The sequence below is a fragment of the Narcine bancroftii genome, chromosome 2, assembly GCF_036971445.1.
Source record: "Narcine bancroftii isolate sNarBan1 chromosome 2, sNarBan1.hap1, whole genome shotgun sequence".
Classification (NCBI taxonomy): Eukaryota; Metazoa; Chordata; class Chondrichthyes; order Torpediniformes; family Narcinidae; genus Narcine; species Narcine bancroftii.
The window spans coordinates 158,991,333-159,011,477 of record NC_091470.1 but is presented as its reverse complement, the minus strand read 5'-3'; the positions used below and the strand labels follow the sequence as shown (position 1 = coordinate 159,011,477).

The 20,145-nt window shown below is 41.8% G+C and overlaps 1 protein-coding gene across 7 annotated transcripts in view; it reads right to left on the bottom strand.

The window, feature by feature from the left end:
• The window catches only part of LOC138754527 (rootletin-like), a 128,449-nt gene that overhangs the window by 56,715 nt on the left and 51,589 nt on the right, over positions 1-20,145 (bottom strand). For all 7 annotated transcript variants that reach the window (XM_069918907.1, XM_069918905.1, XM_069918910.1 and 4 more), the window contains 6 exons: positions 12,962-13,144; positions 10,665-10,809; positions 9,347-9,493; positions 5,357-5,587; positions 2,150-2,343; positions 880-1,007 (listed from right to left, as the gene is read on the bottom strand). In XM_069918907.1, coding sequence (XP_069775008.1) covers positions 880-1,007; positions 2,150-2,343; positions 5,357-5,587; positions 9,347-9,493; positions 10,665-10,809; positions 12,962-13,144 — 1,028 coding nt within the window. The remainder of the gene's footprint in view (positions 1-879; positions 1,008-2,149; positions 2,344-5,356; positions 5,588-9,346; positions 9,494-10,664; positions 10,810-12,961; positions 13,145-20,145) is intronic.

Here is a 20,145-nt window from a genome sequence, read left to right as displayed (position 1 = left end):
GATTCTGGATTAAGGATGATGAGATGTAGCCAATGGATAGCCAACCTCATTGTGGTAAGTGCTTGTTTTTTTTATTAATTCTAGGTTGAGCCAGCATTTAACTGCCTATCCCTCATTGCCCTGGAGCACCAATTGACCCACTGTGGACCTCGAGGTGTGGTTATACCTATGGGGCTGTTGAGGATGGAGCTCCAGGGTTTTGACCCACCAACAGTGAAGGAAACAAGGATGTGTTTCCAAGTTGGGAAAACATGGATTGGTGCGCAATGTGGAGCTTCAGTCTGTCCTCAACCTAACGTGGCTTCCTGTGTACATTTGAGAGAAGGGCTCTCACAAGGAAAGGCAGAGATCCTCAGCTTTCTCCTCCAAAGCCATGGAGTCCATCAACCCCTTCATGGAATTCTTGATACCTCATCGACCCTCAGGCATGGAATCCTTAGGGTGGTGGTGGTGCCAGACGGGGGGTGGTGACTGTCAGTCCTTTGCTCTCTACTTATTAAGAGACAGAAGCAAATACAACATGGTGGCCACCGAGGCCCGATCTTGGGAGAGGTTGGCCACCCCTGCCATAGGCATTATTTTTCATAGCCAGCCCTCGGCTTTCAACCACAAAAGTTCAATTGACCCTCTCCTGTGTACATCGACCCCTTTCAATCCCCTGGCATTTAATGACCCCTTGGATTGACCCCCAGGGGTCGATATAGGGTAAAAGGTGTTTTTGAACTTAGAGCAGGACTGAGGTTGAACTGGAAAGGGTGAAGCTGTGGCCAGTCAAGGTCAGCTGATGAACTTTACACGCCTCTGTAGTGCAGTGTTAAGAGCGCCACTGCAGAAATGAGAACATTTGGGATAGGAAGGGAGCTGTCCTGCATACCTTACCTTGCAGAGTTTCTTTGGCCAGGAGCAGGGTCTGATTCTCACCTTCAGCCTGCTCCTTCTGTGTCTCCAGCACAGTCAGCCATTGCCGGGTGTCAAACAGGGCCGTCTCCAGAGCTTCCTTCTCTGACCTGGTCACACAAAGACACGAGGCCAAAGGAAGACGTGAGCAGAGGAAGCAAGTGCAACCAGGGAAAGTGAGTGCGATCAGCGGTGAGTGTGATCAGAGGGAATGAGTGTGATCAGAGGGAATGAGTGTGATCAGAGGGAATGAGTGTGATCACTAGTGTGATCAGAGGATGATTTTGTAATTATCCGAAATCCTCAATTATCCAAATTTTTTGGGGACCCGGAGGTGATGTTTGTTTGACCCTGAAAATTTTTTCAGATAATCGAGGATTTCAGAAAAATCAGAAATCCTCATTTATCCAAAACATTTAGAAGCCGAAATGACGTAATTTTGCCTCCAAAAAATTTCAGATAAATGAGGATATTTTGTTCAGGTTGTTTTTTGGTAAGAATTAAACATTATTTCATGCTTTAAAAGCCTTCCCTTGTTGTTTGCTATTGTTTAAACACTGTTACAAGTGATTTGCTGTTGCTACTGGGCAGCTTTTAAAAACTGACCAGTTAACTGAGAATATCGTTTATCTGGAACAGGCCCAGTCCCGACCATTTTGGATAATCAGAGTTGTACTGTATCACGATTATTATATATTAAGTTCCCCCTGTGCCTCCTACACTCCAGGGAAAAAATTCTCAGCCTCTCCCTAGAACTCAAGCCCTCCTCAGTCCTGGCAAAGTGCTCGCGTATCTTTTCTGCCCTCTTTCCAGCCTCATGCTATCGAACCCATTGCTGAGTGACCGGAACTGCGCAGTGTTCCAAATGCAGTCTCCCCAACTGTTGCAAACTGAACTCCCTGCTCCAGTATTGTCCACTGACTCATGAAGCCATGCCTGTCCAATGCCCTAACTAACCTGTGCCACCACTGTCATTGAAACTGCCTCTGTGGCCAGGTGTGTGTTGTGTCAGGGAATGAGCTGCAAGTGTGATGCAGTAAGTGAGGGTGCTGGGAAGCTTTGTAGCAAGGACTGCTCCGGAATGTTGGTGGAATGTCCCAGAGGTGATGCACCGAGAGACGTGGGGAATGTTTGACGGCCTTATAGGGTCAGTGGGAGCAACATGTAGCCATCATGTCACTCTCTTATACTGACCAGTCAGAGGACATAAGCCTCTAATGTTGCCATCCCTGGCCAGGCCATTAACACACACCTGAGGCTGGCTCCTTCATCCACCAGCACCCGGTTCTCTCGTTCTGATGACGTGAGCTGGACTTCGAGACTGGCCTTCAACCTGGTCAGCTCTTCCTTCTCCTTGGCCACGCGGAGCAGTGCCTCATTTTGCCGCTCAATCTCATGCTGAGCCTGAACCAACTCCTGGTTCACACTGTTCTTCTGTCGAGTGGCCTAGCACAGAAGAGAGGCATTCAATTTTGTCTCAACTGAGAGGGGAATTAGGACCGGAAATCATTTTAAAAGATCTTTCAAATTTGGAACAAATTATGGTTGATAGAATGATTAAAAAGTTATTTCAAATGCATATATATTATTACAAGAACAGACACGTTAAGTAGGTTTATTTAATTCAAAAGAAAGATGGGAACGGGATTTGGACACGATTATAGATCAACAAGTCTGGCAAAATTTGTGTAAAGAGGTTATGACAAATGCCATTAATGTATGATATGGATTACTTTGTTATAATTTTTTTACATCAATTGTACACAACTCCTCATAAATTGAATAGATTATTGTTTTAGATGTCGAACAGAAACTGGGACTTATCTTCACTCTACGTGGTCCTGTTCAAAGGTTAACCCTTTTTGGGTTTCTATCAGTAATTTTTTTTTTACAACAGAGAATGGGAGTGAATTTTCCTTTAAATCCTGTATTATTTTTGTTAGGAAATTTTGAAAGTGTTACTCCTAAATTAAGGTTGTCAGATTCCCAATTAAAGTTTGTTGTGTTGGTTTTAGTAATAGCAAGGAAATGTGGCACTGTAACATGGAAATCTGATGTTTCGTTAACATTGGATAGATGACATGCTGAGATTCAAAACTGTATTCCATTAGAAAAAAAATCACGTTATAATTTAAGGGATAAATATTCTTTATTTTTGGAAATTTGGGGTCTGCATGCTAAAATAATGAAATTAAAATTATGATTTTGTTAATCTATTTCTTGATCAGTGATATTTCCCTAAAAATAACAACTTTATGATGTTTTTGAGGTCTTTGAATGTCAACTGATGCAATCAGAATTAATTACTTGTCATTGTTTTAGAATTAAATATCTTATATTTTAGTTTTGGCATTAGTTTTGTTTGGGGGAGGGTGGCTTAACCATATAACCATTTACGGAGCGGAAACAGGCCATGTTGGCCTTTCGAGTCCGCACCAGTTCACTAGAACAACTCCACTAGCTCAAACCACCCGCTCTCCGCCAATAACCCTCCAACCCCCTCTCCTCCACGTACACATCCAACTTTCTCTTAAATGAGGGACAAAATAGAGACAAGGCAAGATGATGTCAGTTTGATGGGGCAGTAGGTTATAGGTGTTTATTGTAGTTTTTAGATTTTAGTTTATATAAATAGTTTCAGCATATATTTGTTATTATTTTATTATGTACTTATGTTATAATATTCTTAATTTTTGGCATTATACATGTTGAATAAATAAAATATTTTTTTAAAAATTGTGTCTTAATTACAGGACTGGTTCTGTTTAAATTTTATTTTAAATTTCTTGATACAGTGCAGTAGAACCATAGAAGACTATAGCTTGGTAACAGGCCCTTTCAGCCCATGTAGCCCAATTGCACCCAAATGACCTACAACCCCTGGTACGTTTTGAATGGTGGGAGGAAACGGAGCCCCTGGGGAAAACCCACGGGGAGGACATACAAACTCCTTACAGACAGCGCTTGATTCCAACCTGGGTCACCGGCGCTGTGGTAACTGCTATTCTAACCATGCAGGGTCAGAGAGCCACACTTTGTCATGCTTGCTCATTATTTAGCAGTGAATGGGGTGTAATACTGATTATTCAGCGGGGGTAAGGGTTATTGCTCAGTAATCGGCTGATTAGTCAGTGGAATAAGGGTCACAGTGAAACTCCAAGAATCCACTCAGGGCCGGATTAAGGCCAACTGATGCCCTAAGATCAGCCCAACAATGATTCCCACCCCCCCCCCCGACCTTTCCATCGCCTAACTGACGAGACATTAAGACTCAAATAAGTGCTGAATGTGAAATAATAGATTAAAAATTCAGTTTTCTACTGGCCAGACCCCACAACTATATTAAATAAAACCAGTATATACTATATATTTTTTTTCCATTTATTGTGGGACCCTAATTCAGCTGCACCAGGGTACACCCAGCACTGGGAAAAAAACACTCTGTAGCGTCCCATTCCTTTGGTGCCCTAGGCATATGCTCATTTTCCCCACTCCCTGCTCTCCTGCAAACACAGCATACCACAAGCGGTTGCAGACTCTGGGGGAGCAGAGAATTGGTTCAGAGACAGGGAGAATATCTCCCCGCTGAGGAGATGCCTGAGAGACGACCCTAAGAGGGCGACTATGACAGCAGACGAGCGAGGGGCTGGAGGACTCACACCAGGTTGCAGGAGACTGGCTCGTGGGAACCAGGTATCTGAACCAGGATTTGAGAAGGGGCTGAGGGCAAGAAGGGCTCCAAAAGGGCCTTGGGTGCTAAGATACATCCAATTTTAAAAAAAAATAAAGAATATAAAATTTACGTAGTTTATGTGGTATTTGACAAACTATAACAGGGATACAAAGCATGTAAGAGCCAAAATGTGCGTACTTAACTTGTCAGTAAGTCTCCCAGGGTCGACAGGCTGGGCTCGGCCATCTTGATTCTTGTGTGCATGAGTAAATCTTCGGTTGGCGCTTGCACAATAGGTTCACAAATTGGAGTTCGGTTGGTGCATGCGTGAGAGTTAAGGGCACAAATTCAATATCATTAGGGTGCTTCACTCTCACGCATGCTCCAACTGGACTCCAATACACGAACCCACCAACCGAAGACTCACACAAGCATACAAGAATCAAGATGGCTAAGCCCAGCCTATGGATCCTGGGACGCCGACTAACAACATACGTACATGCATTTTGGCTCTTATAATACTGGCCCCAAGACTCACAAATAAAGAACCCTACTCAGCCTTCAAGCAGCATTTGTAGTAGTCCCAACAAGGCAATTCCGACATATGCCCTTTCCAAGATACAAATGGTCATGCAAAACGGAACACAGATATATGTCGGGGAGTACCTGTATTATGTTTTTTGTATTAAAGAAACCTGAGAACCATTACTCAGCAGGTTGGAGTCACTTGCTGTGTGATGTTTGCTTGTTCAGCAATCATAGAATGCACTTCAGCAGTTTCTCTACCTGTCCCAGTTGTTCTTGCAGTTCCCCCTTTTCCTGCTGAAAGCCCAGGAGATCCTGCTCCAGTTTCCCACGGGTCTGCTCCAGAATTTGCAGCCTGTATTCCAGGCTGTGGTACTCATTGTGGAGGTCCAGCTTCTCCTGCTCCAGCCGGACTAACTCATCACGGATCGACATCTTCTCCTGTTCAATTTCTTTCTTCTGACCCAGCACCATCGTCTTCTCATCCTCCAGCTGCAAAGGGACAGGAGTGACCCGTAGGAGGCATGGGAGTGACCGACGGGAGGCATGGGAGTAACTGGCAGGAGGCACAGCAACGGAAATGGGCCAACCAGCTTTTCCACCTTTGACTTAAATCAGAGTGGATCTGGTTGTAACCTCGCATCCACATTTTCCCCCTCCCAATAACCTTTCATCCCTTTGGTTGCCAAGGTGACACAGGAAAGCCATTGCCTGACCAGAGCTTGAGACTCAGGTTCAATCCTGACCTCGGCCATTGTCCGTGTGGTGTTTGCCCTGCAACTGCGTGTGTTTCCTCCAGGTGCTCCAATTTCCTCCCAAAGATGTACGGGTTGGTAAGTTAAGTGACTGCTGTAATTTGCCCCTGATGTATAAGTGAGTGGTAGAATCTGTGGGTGTTAACAAGAATGCTGAAGAATTAAAAAAATGGGATTACTGTCAGTTAAGTGAAAAATGGGCAGTTGACAGTCAGCAAGGATTCCATGGGCCGAAACACCAGTCTCCATTAGGTATCTCTCTACAACTCAAAAAATCTTTCTATCTCTGCCTTAAAAATAGTCCACCCACCTTTTTTCAAATGCTTACAACCCTTTGGAGAACAACACTGCCTTTAATGGGTGACTCCTTCAATCGTGGCTCCTGGGTCCTGATGCTCACAGTAGAGGAAACTTCTTCTCCACTCCCATCTGTAGGGACCCTTAGAATCTTAAACGTTTCAAGTTCCCTCTCACTGTTCTACGCTGAGAATTTGGATGATCAAATCTTTCCTTAGAAGGTACCGATTCCAAGGATTGTGAGCAGTTTTGAGTTCCTCATTTAAGAAATGATGTACTGAGGTTTGAGAGGGCCCAGAGGAGGTTCACGAGAACGATTCCAGGAATGAAAGGGATATCGTAAGTGAAACATTTGAGAGCTCTTGGCTGCACCCATTGGAATTTAAGACAATGGACAGAGTAGATGTTGGGAGAGTCCAGGAAAAGAAGACACAACTTCAGGATTGAAGGGTATGGGCTGAGAACAGAGATGCAGAGGAATTTCTTTAGCCAGAGGTGGTAAATCTGTGGAATTTATTGCCACAGGCTATTGTGGAGGCCAGGTCATCGGGTATTATTAAGGTAGAGATTGATAGGTTCATGATTAGCCAGGGCATCAAAGGTTTTGGGGAGACGGCCGGACAGTGGGGCTGAGTAGGGAATAGATCATCTCATGATTAAATGGCAGGGCAGACTTGATGGGCTGAACAGCCTATTTCTGCTCTTTAATAAAACCTCTCTTGATCCTCTAAAACAGGGGTGTCAAATTCAAATTCACGGAGGGCCAAAATTAAAAACTTGGACTAAGTCAAGGGCCGAACTAAATATTTATTGAAAATTTTCAACAACATCTGCATGTTTTCTCTTCTTTCAACATATGTAATGTTAAACTTTTTCTTATTAAAATAAATGTTTAATAATAGTTTTGGATAAACTCTTTCCAGAAGCATTAACAAATGAGAAATAAAATATTCAATAAATAATATTTCTCTATAGAGGATTTGTCAAATGTTGCTAGTGTGCTGTCAAATAGTAAAATCTGAGGGCTATTGAGAATGTGGGAGAATAACATGATTCCTGAAACAATCAAATGGGTGACTGATTGTGGGCATGAACTCTAGCAGGGTTATTTGCCATGCCCTTTTTCCATTGGTACAGATATCCTTTGATTTACACACTTTTCAAGTTTTATGCCTAATGAGCTTGTATCCAGGTGCAGGACCATTTTTAACCAGGAATATATTTATCACTGTGACATGAAACTATTGGAAGATCGTTTTATCCTGAGATTAAAGTTCATAATACTTACTCAGGCCTGTGTGCGGGAGGGCGGGGTTTGCAGGCGATCGGGTTGGACAACGACAGTGCGGGGGCATCGGCTCTCGCTGCAGGGCGGCATCTCGGCAGATCAGCGGCCCCGTCACCGTGAGTCGCAGGTCGGCCTGCGGCAGGGAGGGGGAATGGGCAACGGTCCTGGCGAGGTCAGGCCCGAGGCCTCCGGTTCCAGGCGCTGGGAAGCGGCCTTGGCTTCCCCTGACACCGGCCAGGCCGCACTGCGGTGGGGGGGGGAGGGGCGGGCGGGGAGACATGACAGTGCGGGGGCATTGGCTCTCGCTGCAGGGCGGCATCTCGGCGAATCAGCGGCCCCGTCACCGTGAGTCGCGGGTCGGCCTGCGGCAGGGAGGGAGGGGGAGTTGGCAACGGTCCTGGCGAGGTCAGGCCCGAGGCCTCCGGTTCCGGGCACTGGGAAGCGGCCTTGGTTTCCCCTGACACCGGCCAGGCCCCAAAACCAGAGTCCACGGTGAGACCCTTCAACGTAAACAGAGGAGATGGGGGCGATTAGCGGGCTGATGCCAATGCATTCTGGGATTTGTTGTATTACTGTGCATGCGCTATACTGGCGCGGCGGCCAGCGGGCCACCTCTAATACATTTTTGAAATGATCTTGCGGGCCAAATATAATTATATCGCGGGCCAAATTTGCCCCACGGGCCAGAGTTTGACATGTGTCCTCTAAAATATTCCGTGTAGAATTTAAACTGGAGGTGGGGGAAGGTGTGCTTCAGGAGGAGATTTTTGAAAAAATCTGTCTTAAGTGTAATTGGGTCTGGTTGTGTGAGTGTGGTCAGGGGAAGATTGTTCCATGCTTTAATTGTGCGGGGGAAGAATGAATTGTTGTACACATCTGTCTTGGAAGATGACACTACAAATTGGGTTGCGTGCCCTCGTCTGCACCTAGCAGTGTAGAATTGGTCATCTATAATCAAGCTGGCAGTTTAGTATTTTGTTAAAAACAGGTCAGGTACTGTGCTTCACATTACTTGGAGAGAGCTTGACTTTAATAAATCCAAAAGCTTTGGAACACTCGCTTCTCTTCCATCTGTATTTATGACACATCAGGCTCTGAACTACATCCGATGCATTAACATCCTTCTTCAGATGAAGAAGCCAGCTCTGCCCACAATATTCCAGGTGAATCTGTAGCTCGTGTGCACTCGTATAAAAGTGACCCAACAGTTACCTGGATGATATGTTGGCTGTATGTTATGCCCTGTGTGAAACCTGGGAACTCTGCAGCTCAGCGAGGTTCCAAGGTCCCACCACAAGCTGAATGGAGAGTAGTTGTACCAGCCCACAAGCCCATATACCAACTAACCTGTAGTCTTTGGAGCGCAAGATAAAACCGGAGCACCCGGAGGAAACCCATGCAGGTCATGGGGAGAATGTACAGACTCCTTACAGACAACGGCTGATTCGAATCTGGCTTGCTGATGTTGTAATGGCATTGCGCTAACTGTGCTGCCTTGTTGGGTACATCAGGAAGGGAAGGATATTTTATTTTTATTTGTTTACAACAAGATAGAAGCCGATTCCGGCCATTGAAACCCATGCTGCCCAATTACAGCCAATTAACCTTCTGACTCCCTTTTTGGAGGGTGGGAGGAAATTAGTCCACCCAGGGGAACCCATTGCAGGTCACGGGGTAGACTCGGGCTTCTACACACTTGGACAACCAGCATTGAGCGTGGATAGTGATTCTACCCACAGGTGAACAGCTTGCTTTCTCCCCAGGGCTGTTGCACAAGGAGTGTCCCTCTTGAGGAACTGGCCAGCCCAAGTGGAAGTTTCTCCCAGCACCGATGGGCGAGGGGCACGGGGGCGTGCGGGCAAGGGGGGGGGGGGCGGCACAGAGGGGAGCCTGGGAGATGAACCGCTTTACCTCCAGGATGATTTTGTTCAGCTGCACTTTGTCCTGAGCCAAAACTTCATTGAAGGCACTCAACTTGGACAGAGAATCCCGCAGAGAAGCTTGCTCCGTCCTCAGCTTGCTCAGGATGAGCTCCTTCTCCGCGTTCGCACTCTGCACCTTAGGAGGAGCAAACAATTCCATTCACGTCACGTCAAAAAAGAAAACTGACCCGGTCCTTAGGCGAAATGTTTCCCCGCCTCTGCACTTGGCCCATCTCTGCAAGCAGGAGAGTATTCCATCTGATGTAGATGGCGTCAGAAAGAGTTCTATCACCGGACTTCCTTATTCTTATCCCTGTTAGCAGTGTTGTCCAGATTTGTAGCTGTGCCGGGAGCAAGCAGACCTACCAACCTGCGCGAAAGCAGAGATCAGCGGAGGATTCTCTGAATGTTCCCGTGTGGCCCACAAAAAATATTGGTGTCCATCTAGATCAGTGATTCTCAACCTTCTCTTTCCACTCACATCCCACTTTAAGTATTCCCTATGCCATCAGTGCTCCGTGATTAGTCAGGGATTGCTTAAGGCAGTATGTGGGTGGAAAGAAAAAAAGTTTGAAAACCACTGTTGTAATCGTACCTCATTGACTCGTTATGTGCACGGTTTCATACTTCCAAAGGAAATGGGGCAATGACAATTTTTCTCAAGCAAAATATTTCAGTAACAATTGGGTCTAGAGCAGTGGTTCTCAACCTTCCCTTCTCACTCACATACCACCTTAAGCAATCCCTTACTGATCACAGAACAGCAATGGCATAGGGATTACTTAAGGGACGGGAAGGTTGGAAACCACTAGTCTAGATACAACTTCTGTGTTCTTCAGTATGAACTTGACCTTGTCAGATAATTAAGACCCTTGCTCTATTTCTTCAATCCAATGCCCCAGTGACTGAAAAATTATTCAATTACTAAAAAAAATTAAAATGGCTCATTTGTTGAAGGTTTCCCGTCAGTACAGTTCTACTGGTTTCTGTACTGGTCTGGGATCGGTCATTCAGGATTGCGAAAAGAAAAGGCAAAGGGGCAAGGTTCCTTTCTCTGGATTCATTATCCTGTCAGCCTTACCAGAAGGCCACATGTGGGTGTTTAGAACAGGTGGGATCTCAATTGCCATCTCAAACTCCACTTCCCATCCCCCAAAAACCTCTTCCCCCTTTCCCACCCCAACATTCACTGTTACACAAAATCAGTGGCTCCTTGGGCAGTAACCAAATACTCTTAAGCCCCTGAACCAAACAGGGAAATGGGATGGGAAAATAAAATTGAGTCTCATGCATCGCTCTCACCTTACCTTAGAAAGAGCCCCTTTAAGTTCTGCCTTCTCGTTCTCCTGAACCTCCTTGTCCAATGAAGCTTGCATCAGAGCCTCCTTAACCTGCACCAGCTCCGTTTTCATGTTTGAGTTTTTATCCTCCAGCTGCCCACTCACCTTGTTGCTGAAGGAAAAAGTTACACGAACATTCAGGAACATCAGACCCCAGAAATGCTGATAGTTCATTCGACGTTTACAGCAAAAAGACCCCAAAGCAAAAGGACCCCGTCTGTGTCCAACTAGAGAAATTGAGCTCAAAGACGAGGGCGATAATCTTGCCAAAACTAGCAGTTTCAGAATCCAGCCAAGATGGATCTAGATATTGATCAGGAAAGGGAGAGTTGAATGTGTGAATAATCAAACAAGAAACATATCAACAGAAATAGAAAATCTACTACAGATATGTAAAAAGAGATAAAAAATCATCAATGTGGGTCCCTTATTGACAGTGACAGGTGGAATTATCGAGGGAATAAAATTGCAACAACCAAATACATCCAGGAACTCAACTGGACGAGTCACATAATCACTATGGATACTAGAACAGTCCATAGCTGAATACGGGAAGGAGGAAGTTATAAGAGGGGGTGCAGAAAAGATTCACGAGGAGGTTGCCTGGATTGGACGGCTTCAGTTATTAAGAGAGAGTGGTTAGGCTGGGATTGGTCATGGTGGGGCAAAGGAGGTGAAAATATAATAGAAAATTGTGAGAGGCATAGTTAGGGTAGGATGTCAGCATTTGTTTCCTGTGGTGGACTAGAAGACACAGGTTTAAGGTGAAAAGGATGAGAGGTACATCTTTTCACAAGTTGGTGCAGGAAAACTCCCGGTATCTGGCACCGATGAAGATTGGTGGATAAGTGAATTTGCCGGTTGCTTGAGGTTGCATGTTGCGTGACTGGTGAACTGATCATTAAGGGGGGCCAATTTTAAACTTTTGTGTTTTTTTTTTCAAACCCATTTATTTTCCGTGATTGTTTTGCCGGTTGCTTGAGGCTGCCGGATGCTGAATGCTGAATTCGTGATTACGGGGATTTTACTGCATCTGGAATGAGCTGCCAGAAGTGGTGTGGGAGGCAGAATACTAATAGGGGTATATGAATAAGCAAGTCCTAGAGGGATATGGAACTAATGCAAACAACTGGGATTAGCATAGACAGGCACGATGGGCAGCATAGACACAGCTTCTATGCGGCACAACTTTCTGAATCTATCCTGCTGTGAATGACTCCATCTCCTGGCATCTCCAAGGATTTCCACCATCTGGAAGGCCCAAGTCGGAGGTGCCAATGACTCGCGAGGTCAGCATCAATCGAGGGAAAGCTGCTGCTCCGTCATCCGCCCAAAACATTAATTTCTCTCCCTCCCCGCCACCAATGCACCCCTCCTCCAAACTGCACTAGCCATCCCGATAACCCCTCATTCCCATCACAGGACAGGACAAACACAGCAATCTACAGACCCTATTACAAAGTCAATGAACAAAGAAAAATAAATCTTTTGTCCGTCTTCACAATACCAGAGAGCACCCAGTCAAGGTTAAATGTAGAGCCAAAAGAAATTAGCATTAATGAAGAAATAGAATTGATCAGAATAAAAGCAGTAAAATGCCCAAGATTTAAAAAAAAAAGACATGCAGCATGGTAACAGGCCCTTCTGGCTCGCAAGCCATGGCTGCCCAAATACGCCCAATTAACCTACAACCCCTATACGGAGTGGGAGGAAACCTGAGCATCCAGAGGAAACCCACGAACACATAGGGAGATCGTAAAAACGCCTTTCAGAGGAGCATCGGATTTGAACCCAGGTCACTAGCACTGCAATAGCATTGCACTAACTACTGTGCTAACTGTGGCGCCCGGAAATTATGTAATGAGTACACCCCAATATTTGCTAAGAGGTGGCTATGGAGATATCCATTAAACACATTGGGTCTATATTCTTCAAACTTTGGAGAACAAAAACCCATTGAAAGATTTCAAATCCATACAGAAGCACACAGCAATTCCCCTTGGCTGGGGTTTCAAGAGTCAGGGTCACAGTCTCAAAATAAACGGGCATTTAGGACTGAGGTGAAAACTGATTTCTTCATCTACAGGACTTTGGATTTCTCTGCCCAAAACAGAGTTGGAGACTTGGTGTCCGAGTTGATTCAAGTCAGATTTGGGGATATTTCAGGGAACCTATAGAATGATAGAACAGTCAGTCAGGCCTGGATGACCTTCTTCTACTCCCCCGTGCTAAGGACGATCTCTGGAACCCAGAGTGTGGCTCACCCCCGCTCGATTTCCTTCAGCGCCCTCTCCTTGTCCTTCAGGAGGTCCTCCTTCTCATCCTCCAGGTTGTCTCGCTGCCTCTGCAGTTCACTGTTGGCCATCTGCAGCTTCTCATTGTCTTGTTGCACCATCTCCAACTGCTGTTGAAGGGATTGAAGAGACTTCTCCAAGTTTGATTTCTCACTGTTCAAAAGAAAAGGCACAAGGGCTAACCATATCATAAACAAAAGAACACAAGAACTTAACATAGAAATTAGGAGCAGGAGTCGGCCATCCGGCCCATCCAGCCTCTTCCACCATTCAATGTGATCATGGCTGATCTGATGATAGACTCATCTCAACCTACCAGCCTTTTCCCCATGTCCCTTACTATGTAAAAATCTATCCAAACTTGCCTTAAATATATTTACTGAAGTTGCCTCCACTGTCTCAATGGGCAGCGAATTCCACACATTCACCACCCTCTGGGAAAAGCAGTTCCTCCTCATCTCCGCCCTAAATCTACTCCCCTGGATCTTGAGGCCATGCCCCCTAGTTCTGGTCTCCCCCACTTACTGAAGCAAACTACTTCACTCAATCTTATCTATGCCTTTCACAATTTTATACATTTCTATAAGATCACCTCTTATTGTTCTAAATTCCAGACGACTCAATCTCTCCGCATAAGCTAATCCTTCATCCCTGGAATCAACCTGGTGAACCTCCTCTGCACTGCCTCCAAAAGCCAGCATATCCTTCCTCGTAACCAGAACTGCATGCAGTCCTCCAGATGAGGCCTCACAGCTGTACAGTTGCAGCATAACCTCCTCTATCGCTCCAGCAATGAAGGCCAACATTCCATTTGCCTTCTTGATCACCTGCAAACCAACCTTTTGTGATTCATGCACAAGCACTCCCAAGTCCTTCTGCACGGCAGCATGCTGCAATCGCTTGCCATTTAAATAATATTCTGATCTTCCATTTTGCCTTCCAAGGTGGATTACCTCACATTTACCAACATTTTAATCCAACCACTCACTTAACCTTTTTAAGTCTCTCTGTAAAAACACAATGCCCGAAACGTCAGTAATGTATCTTTACCTTTGCTACATAAAGGACACTGTTTGACCTGTTAAGTTTCTCCAGCATTGGGATTTTACTTCAATCACAGTATCTGCAGACTTTCGTCTTTTATTTCCAAATCTTAAAGTAGCCTGGGCGGTGTGCAGGGTGAGTTGGGGATCGTTAAATTATCTTGTGGTTTTCCAGGCAGGTCATTTAAGATTCAGTCATGGAGTCATACAACAGGCTCAACTTGCCCACACTGACCACCCACACACATGCCCCACCTGCTTGTGTTTGGACAATATCCCTCCAAACAGATCATATCCTTGTATCCGGCCAATTTATTTTCTTCAACATTGCAATAGTACCTGCCTCAACCCCTCATTCCATACTCCTACCACTCTCTGTGTAAAAAAAGGTTACCCTTCAGGCTCCTGTTAAATCTCTCCCCTACTCTGTAGTAGAGAGTGGAGAGCACCAAGTTCCTTGGAGCTCACTTAACTAGTGACCTATTGTGGACACTCAACACCTCCTCTCTTTTTTTTTAAATTTTTTATTTTTCACACCATAAACCACATTAACCATGATACATACTTTTTCCTTTTCAAATATATACAGTGCCATTTTCTCCCCCCCCTCCCTCCTCCCATCCCACCCTCCCTACCTACCCATTTAAAGTACAAAATCTAGGATGCATTAAACCAGTCAAACAATGTTGTCATTCAATAAAAATAAACAAGAAATTCCACTGAGTCAATTCTTTTCATTTCCTTCTCCTTTCGTTAATTTAGGTAGTGAATGTCCCCGGTAGGTTTTCTCTATTGTGTTTCATGTAAGGCTCCCATATTTGTTCAAATATTTCAATATTATTTCTTAAACTATATGTTATTTTTTCTCATGGAATACATTTATTCATTTCTATATACCATTGTTGTATTTTCAAATTATCTTCCAATTTCCAGGTTGACATAATACATTTTTTTGCTACGGCTAGAGCTATCTTAACAAATCTTTTTTGTGCACCATCCAAATCAATTCCAAATTCTTTGTTTTTTTATGTTACTTAGGAGGAAGATCTCTGGATTCTTTGGTATATTGTTTTCTGTAATTTTATTTAATATTTGGTTTAGATCTTCCCAAAATTTTTCTACTTTCTCACATGTCCAGATTGCATGAATTGTTGTTCCCATTTCTTTTTTACATCGAAAACATCTATCAGATACTGTTGGGTCCCATTTATTTAACTTTTGAGGTGTAATGTATAGCCTGTGTATCCAGTTATATTGTATCATACGTAACCTCGTATTTATTGTATTTCTCATTGTTCCAGAACATAACTTCTCCCATGTTTCCTTTTTTATCTTTATATTTAAATCTTGTTCCCATTTTTGTTTAGTTTTACCATTTGTTTCCTCATTCTCCGTTTCTTGCAGTTTAATATACATATTTGTTATAAATCTTTTGATTATCATTGTATCTGTAATCACATATTCAAAGTTACTTCCCTCTGGTAAACTCAGACTGCTTCCTAATTTGTCCTTCAAGTAGGATCTTAATTGGTAATATGCCAGCACTGTATCTTGAGTTATATTGTATTTATCTTTCATTTGTTCAAAGGATAATAATCTATTTCCTGAAAAACAATTTTCTATTCTTTTGATCCCTTTTTTCTCCCATTCTCTAAAGGAAAGGTTATCTACTGTAAAAGGGAGTAACTTATTTTGTGTCAATATTAGTTTTAGTAATTGATAATTTGTTTTATTCCTTTCTACATGAATCTTTTTCCAAATATTGAGTAGATGATGTAATACTGGAGAACTTCTATGTTGTACCAATTTTTTATCCCATTTATATAATATGTGTTCAGGTATCTTTTCCCCTATTTTATCTAATTCTAATCTAGTCCAATCTGGCTTTTCCCTTGTTTGATAAAAATCTGATAGGTATCTTAATTGTGCGGCTCTATAATAATTTTTAAAGTTTGGCAGTTGTAAACCTCCTTGTTTATACCATTCTGTTAATTTATCTAGTGCTATCCTCGGTTTCCCCCCTTTCCATAAAAATTTTCTTATTATTTTCTTTAACTCCTTGAAGAATTTCTCTGTCAAGTGTATTGGCAATGCCTGAAATAGGTATAATATCCTTGGGAAAATGTTCATTTTAATACAGTTTATCCTTCCTATTAGTGTTAGTGGTAAATCTTTCCAATGCTCTAAATTGTCCTGTAATTTTTTCATTAGTGGATAATAATTGAGTTTATATAGTTGGCCGAGATTTTTATTTATTTGTATACCTAGGTATCTTATTGCTTGCATTTGCCATCTGAATGGTGATTCCTTCTTAAATTTTGAGAAATCCGCATTATTCATTGGCATTGCTTCACTTTTATTTACGTTAATCTTGTAACCCGACACTTCTCCATATTCCTTCAATTTCTTATATAATTCTTTTATTGATAGTTCTGGTTCTGTTAAGTATACTATAACATCATCCGCAAATAAACTGATTTTATATTCCTTGTCTTTTATTTTTATCCCTTTTATATTATTTTCTGTTCTTATCAATTCTGCTAGTGGTTCTATAGCTAACGCGAACAATAAGGGTGATAGTGGGCATCCCTGCCGTGTTGACCTGCTTAAGTTAAATTGCTTTGATATATATCCATTTACTGTCACTTTTGCCAATGGCCCCTTATATAATGCTTTAATCCAATTAATATACTTCTCTGGTAAACTGAATTTTTGCAATACTTTGAATAAATAATTCCATTCCACTCTGTCAAAGGCCTTCTCTGCGTCTAAAGCAACTGCTACTGTTGGCGCTTTACTCCCTTCTACTGCATGAATTAAGTTAATAAATTTACAAATATTGTCTGATGTGCGTCTTTTTTTAATAAATCCAGTTTGGTCTAGATTTACCATTTTCGGTACATACTCTGCTAATCTGTTTGCTAATAGTTTAGCTATTATCTTATAATCTGTGTTAACTAATGATATTGGTCTACATGACGCTGGTGCGAGTGGATCTTTCCCTTGCTTTAGTATTACTGTAATTATTGCTGTTTTACATGAATCTGGTAAGCTTTGTGTTTTATCAATCTGGTTGATTACTTCCAGGAGGGGAGGAATTAATAAATCTTTAAATGTTTTTTAGAATTCTATTGGGAATCCATCCTCTCCTGGTGTTTTATTATTTGGTAGTTTTTTTATTATCTCTTGTATTTCTACTATTTCAAATGGTTATGTTAATTTATTTTGTTCCTCTATTTGTAATTTTGGTAGTTCAATTTTAGTTAGAAATTCATCTATTTTCCCTTCTTTCCCTTCGTTTTCAGTTTGGTATAATTGTTCATAGAATTCTCTAAAGTTTTCCTTGATCTCCTTTAGATTATATGTGATTTGTTTGTCTTTTTTCCTTGATGCCAATACCATTTTCTTAGCTTGTTCTGTCTTAAGCTGCCATGCTAGAATTTTGTGCGTTTTTTCCCCTAGTTAATAATATTTCTGTTTTGTCTTCATTATATTCTTCTCCACCTTATATGTTTGTAGTGTTTCATATTTTATTTTTTTTATCTGCCAATTCTCTTCTTTTAGTTGTATCTTCCTTCATTGCTAATTCTTTTTCTATATTTACTATTTCCCTTTCCAACTGCTCTGTTTCCTGATTATAGTCCTTCTTCATCTTGGTTACATAACTTATTATTTGCCCTCTAATGAACGCTTTCATTGCATCCCATAGTATAAACTTATCTTTCACTGATTCCGTATTTATTTCAAAATACATTTTAATTTGTCTTTCAATGAATTCTCTAAAATCCTGCCTTTTGAGTAGCATGGAGTTTAATCTCCATCTATACATTCTTGGAGGGATGTCCTCTAACTTTATTGTCAATATTAAGGGTGAATGGTCCGATAATATTCTAGCTCTATATTCTGTTTTTCTTACTCTATCTTGCATATGAGCTGATAACAAAAATAGGTCTATTCTTGAGTATGTTTTATGTCTAGCCGAATAATATGAATATTCCTTTTCATTTGGGTGTTGTTTCCTCCATATATCCAAAAGTTGTATTTCTTCCATCGATTTAATTATAAATTTGGTTACTTTGTTCTTTCTGTTAATTTTTTCCCCAGTTTTGTCCATATTTGAATCCAAATTCAGGTTGAAATCCCCTCCTATTAATATGTTCCCTTGCGTATCTGCTATCTTCAAAAAAATATCTTGCATAAACTTTTGATCTTCTTCGTTGGGTGAATATACATTGAGTAGATTCCAAAACTCCGAATATATCTGACATTTTATCATTACATATCTCCCTGCTGGATCTATTATTTCCTCTTCTATTTTAATTGGCACATTTTTAATAATTAATATAGCTACTCTTCTTGCTTTTGAATTATACGACGCTGCTGTTATGTGTCCTACCCAATCTCTCTTTAATTTCTTGTGCTCCAATTCAGTTAAATGTGTTTCTTGCACAAATGCTATATCAATTTTTTCTTTTTTCAGTAAATTTAGCAGTTTCTTCCTTTTAATTTGGTTATGTATTCCGTTAATATTTAAAATCATATAGTTCAGCATAGCCATTTCATACTTTGTTTATCTTCCCTTTCCGTTTCTCCATCATCACTTTTCCTTCTTATCCATTTCTGCTTTCTTGTTTTGAACACTTTATAAGACAACATTTCTAAAACATCAAACATTTTCCTTATTCTCCTATTTAAAACTTCTTTAACCCCATTCTCCCCTCCCCCTCCTGAGTTGCCCTTTATCCCTTGTCGGACAACCACATCTCCCCTCTCCATTTGGATTTGCGAATTCACTCGCAAATGTCAACTGATTTTGCAGTGACCGTAACTCCTCCCCACCCAGCCCCCCCCAGAAAAGATTTCAATTTTCATATGTAACAAAGGTCACTTTTTTAATTCCCTCCTTATTCCCTCTATTCCATTTCCCTCCCTTATTAATTCTAGTCTATATATATTTTCCTCTAAATACGGATACATTCATGTATGCACACTATAAATATACACACACACACATATACCCCTTTACACACATACATAGATCGTGGTCATTTTTACTCTTATTACATCTCTTCATCTCTCTGCTTGTTTTGTAGTTGTTCTGCAAATTTTCGTGCTTCCTCTGGATCCGAGAATAGTCTGTTTTGTTGCCCTGGAATAACTATTTTAAGTACCGCTGGGTACCTTAACATAAACTTATATCCTTTTTTCCATAAGATCGTTTTCGCTGCATTGAACTCCTTCCTCTTCTTCAGGAGTTCAAAACTTATGTCTGGATAGAAAAATTTTTTTTGACCTTTATATTCCAGTGGCTTTTTGTCCTCTCTTACTTTCTTCATTGCTTTCTCCAATATATTTTCTCTTGTTGTATATCTTAAGTATTTTACTAAAATGGATCTTGGTTTTTGCTGCGGTTGTGGTTTCGGGGCTAAAGTTCTATGTGCCCTCTCTATTTCCATTTCTTCCTGTAATTCTGGTCTTCCCAGGACCCTGGGGATCCAATCTTTTATAAATTCTCTCATATTCTTGCCTTCTTCATCTTCCTTAAGGCCCACTATCTTTATATTATTTCTTCTATTATAGTTTTCTATTATATCTATCTTCTGAGCTAACAGCTCCTGTGTCTCTTTAACTTTTTAATTAGATTCTTCTAATTTCTCTTTTAAGTCCTCTACTTCCATATCTACAATTGTTTCTCATTTTTCCATATTTTCCACTCTTTTTCCTAACTCTGATATGGCCATTTCCATTTTATTCATTTTTTCTTCTGCATTCTTAATTCTTCTTTTTATCTCATTAAATTCTTGTAATTGCCATTCTTTCACTGATTCCATATATTCTTTAAAAAAAGATACATTCATTGTCTTGCCTTTCTCTTCTTCTTCCATTTCTTTCTGTTCTTCTTCTTCTTCTTCCTCTGGGTTGACCATCTGTTGTTTCCTTGTTTTCTTTTTACCCTCTTCTTTCTTGTTGTCGTTATTGTCTGTGTTCTGCACCTGCTGCTGTGCTGCAGGTGTCTCTCTCAGCTGTGGAGATCGACTCCGCAGCTGTTCCCCCCTCCCGTCAGTGTGTTTTTTTTCATGTGCATGCGCAGTTGCGCACTTTTACTGGGCT